General features: G+C 37.2%; 1 protein-coding gene across 2 annotated transcripts; it reads left to right on the forward strand.

Moving 5' to 3' along the window:
- Positions 1-417: 417 nt before the first annotated feature.
- On the forward strand, positions 418-3,567 carry zgc:110540 (deoxynucleoside kinase). Of its 2 annotated transcripts, XM_027031120.3 has the most exons (7): positions 418-638; positions 1,268-1,383; positions 1,851-2,044; positions 2,209-2,356; positions 2,595-2,710; positions 2,850-2,949; positions 3,204-3,564. In XM_027031120.3, the coding sequence occupies exons 1-7, from the start codon at positions 545-547 to the stop codon at positions 3,228-3,230; spliced, it is 795 nt and encodes a 264-aa protein (XP_026886921.2). In that variant the 5' UTR covers positions 418-544; the 3' UTR covers positions 3,231-3,564. The 2 variants fall into 2 exon arrangements, with proteins under 2 accessions (XP_026886921.2, XP_081575561.1); XM_081719435.1 differs by lacking the exon at positions 1,268-1,383 and having other exon boundaries at positions 420-638; positions 3,204-3,567.
- Positions 3,568-3,775: the final 208 nt, after the last annotated feature.

Below are 3,775 nucleotides of genomic sequence, written 5' to 3' on the forward strand. Positions count from 1 at the left end.
GCAAGCGAAGTGTCCAAAACATCCTATTTCTCTGGAAATCTTGTGTACTTTACTACGGTTTTGAAAATCTCTACATCTCTTATTAAAGTACAGTACACATTGCAGTTACTCACTTGGATGTGTAATGTGTGTGTGTGTGTGTGTGTGTGATTCGTAAATGATTTCTGGGAGAGATGAACAACCTACAACTGTTTTTGTGCATAGTTCACATCTGTTCATTACACATATACCCCTTTGTTTTCCGGTCATTGTACTATATAGCCTAATAGACTAAATAAATAAATAAATAAACCAAACCAAAAAAATACATAAATAAATCAAACCCCAACATCAAATTACAGGAAACTTCACCGGTTCCACAGGGGTGTGGGTTGCGTGATGTGGGCAACTGACGAAGTCAGCGATCACAACACGTGATCTCAGATTGTCTTTGCACTTCTTGCCGCGTGTCTCAAACTGGATTCCCTGTCGAAATAGATTATGAGTAGAGCGTACCAAAGTACTTGTTGATTTTTGCAAGAAATAGTACGTGAGTGCTTTTAGTATGGCTACACCACCTAAGAGGATATGTTCAAGTCCCATTTTCAACAGCAGTTTTGAAAAGACAGTCAAGAAGATATCTATTGAAGGAAACATTGGTGAGTTTGGCCAATACTAGCGTTAACTATCTAGCTAAACAGCTAGTCATCTAAAAATGCCTCTGACGATGTCATCGTTGATAAGTACTGTAAAATTAATAATGAGTAATATTAATATATTGCTTTAGGCCGACTAGGAACCCAGTTGTGTTACAGTACCGTTTGTTTGGCGCCAAATACTAACGTTACATCTCAAAAAACGCAGGTAGGGTTAACTAACTACCTAACATTGGCTAGCTAATGTTTCCTACTCCGTATTCCTCAACTGTTGCCTATCTACCTAGCATAAACATTCATTTATTTACGTGTTGCGGTCTACTGATTTTGTAAAGAAATCATAGCAGTAAAAATGCATTTATAAAAACAGGACTTAAGTCCAAGACTGAATTTCCAATGAAACCAACATTTTGAGAATCCTGTAATCTAGTTTGCTAACTTAGGTAAGATAGGTTAACTAGTTAAGACTTATTTGGAACTGCTGAAGATCCCCGCTCGAAACCTTCGACTACTCCCGCTTTAGTAAGGTCACGAGGAATGAATGTCGTTAGTAACGATTCTCGCCAGGCTTACAAAGATTCTAGCCTAAATAATAATAGTACTAAATATGCTAATGTCTAATTCTTAAATAGCTGCGGGAAAATCGACCTTTGTGCGGTTGTTGGCAAGAGCATCGGAGGAGTGGGAAGTCATACCGGAGCCCATTGGGAAGTGGTGCAGTGTTCAGACGACAGAAAATGAGTTTGAGGTATAAACTTAAACTTACCCACACGTTTTTAGAGTGGGCTTCAACTACATATTCAGTTGTTCAGTACTGAGGTTTTATGGAATGAAATATACAATGCAGAATGAGACCTCTGTGTGGACCATCCAAACTACATCATATAAATAACTAAATGTTTGACTCATTACCTTTTAAAAATGGTTGCACTCAATACCAAGCCTATAAAGTAGCCAGTGTTTTACAGAGGTCTTTCTGCTACAAATAAAATCACAACACAGGCTCAAATAGGAGTAAATGGGAACAACATTTATCAGGATTATTTTTTCCTGGAGACTACTTAACAAGATGATTCTTGTGCTATTAAATGCATTTCTCTCAGACACTAATAATCTGGGAAATCCTAATTTAAATGGCACCAGAATTCATCCCCAGCTTTGATATGGTCCCCTGCACATTTTGCATCTGGCTAAAATCTTGCCTGATCTTTTTAGGAACTCAGTACATCCCAGAAGAGTGGAGGCAACCTGCTGAAGATGATGTATGACAAACCCAGCCGCTGGTCTTACACCTTCCAGAGCTACACCTGTTTGAGTCGAGTTCGTTCCCAGCTTCAGGCCCCCTCTGCCAAGCTGCAACAAGCAGAGAATCCAGTCCAGTTCTATGAACGCTCTGTCTACAGTGACAGGTAGCAGCTGTATAGTTTAGAAACAATAATTAAAAAAAAGACTTGCAAGCAATTTTAGAGAAAAAAAAAATCAGAAACTTATGATGGGATTGGAGATTGTATCTTTTAATACTGTAATAACTTTAAAATGTTCCATGTGACTGAACCACTGTGTTATGTTGCAGATATGTTTTTGCTTCAAACCTCTTTGAATCTGGAGATCTGAATGAGACAGAGTGGGCGATCTACCAGGACTGGCATGGCTGGCTCCTCTCTCAGTTTGAGACTGAGATTGAGCTTGATGCAATGATCTATCTGCGGACAGATCCTGAGGTATTGTGTATAGAAGAGATGTGCACAGCAGCTAGAACAATTATTGAAACCTTGGAACAATGATTCTCATTGCCTACAATTGTATGAAGGTAGTTTAAAGATGAGGATGTTCTGCAAGGGAAAGCTCTTTCTCAGCTGCCCTTTGGTTGTAATTCTTTGGAAGAACATTGATCACCTTATTGAACATACAGTTAGTGTGCTTCAGCACTTCCTTCAGTAGTAATTTGTTGTGTTGCAGAAATGTATGCTGCGCCTTAAGCACAGAGGACGTGAGGAGGAACAGGACATCCCTCTGGAATACTTGGAGAAACTGCATTATAAGCATGAATGCTGGCTCTATAACAGAACTACAAAGTCAGTACTGCTTCAATATGCATACTTATTTTAATTATGGTTTATTTAGCAGACTATGTTATGTCCTCATTGATCCATATTAAGATAACTTTGGTGTTTTCCAGTGTGTCTGGTTTAGTAACACTGTTGCTATCTACAGGCTTGATTTTGAGTACCTGAAGGATCTTCCTATTCTTGTACTGGATGTTAGCGAAGACTTCAAAAATGACAGAATTAAGCAGCAGGAACTGATTGACAAGGTAAAGGGTCAACTGGCTGTGAAGGAAAAGGCTATATAGGAGGTTTCATATGAGCAAAATAAATTTGTGAATCAGTGTTTGGTGATAAAATTATATTTGTTCTACAGTCGCAATTTATACATTTTATGATCTGTGTCCCCACATTTCTCTCTAAGGTCCAGTAGGTGTCAAAAATATAATTTTTTTTTGTGTTCCATTAGAAAACATTGCTTTAAAAACTTTGAAAAAGTCTGAAATAGCCTGTTTAATTACAGGTGATGGAGTTCCTGAGTATGTGCTGACCTGAGGCCTCGTGCTTCTCACTCTTCATTGGACACAAGTTTGCTATTAGGTTAACCTTTTTAAACATTTTACCTGAAATGTACCTCAAACTCCAATCAAAGGAAATGCATAAGTTTTTTTTTTTTTATATATATATATATATATATATATATATAAAATCAGTTTGTTGCATCCATTGCAAAATACAACCACAGTGCCAACTGCTAAGCTCCTGAGTGTGTGTGTGTGTGTGTGTGTGTGTGTGTGTGTGTGTGTCTCTATAAATATAATTTTTTTTAACAACTGCAAGTGAGTATATGCATTATTTTTAGTTGGGTTGTTTCAAAATGTAAATATGTTTTTATTTTTGTTGCAATAAAATTAATTTGATCTGTTATAGTTGTCTGATTTTTATTTCTTATTTATATTTCCAGACAATTTTGGTTCTAGAATACAAGCTAATGTGAAGTATATGTTATCACTGTATACTTGTACTTGCCAAAAACCAAAAGCTCGGTTTGGGTAGTGCATGGTCACCAAGATAAAACATTTGTAAAGATACTTG

Source organism: Electrophorus electricus, chromosome 8, assembly GCF_041902795.1.
Source record: "Electrophorus electricus isolate QZ-2024a chromosome 8, ASM4190279v1, whole genome shotgun sequence".
NCBI lineage: Eukaryota > Metazoa > Chordata > Actinopteri > Gymnotiformes > Gymnotidae > Electrophorus > Electrophorus electricus.

Excerpts from the sequence above, each read along its gene's own strand:
- zgc:110540 (XM_027031120.3), top strand. The coding sequence starts at position 545 with ATGGCTACACCACCTAAGAGGATATGTTCAAGTCCCATTTTCAACAGC. Across the intron at positions 639-1,267 it reads ATCTATTGAAGGAAACATTG|CTGCGGGAAAATCGACCTTT; the intron begins GTGAGTTTGGCC and ends ATTCTTAAATAG. Across the intron at positions 2,950-3,203 it reads AGCAGGAACTGATTGACAAG|GTGATGGAGTTCCTGAGTAT; the intron begins GTAAAGGGTCAA and ends GTTTAATTACAG.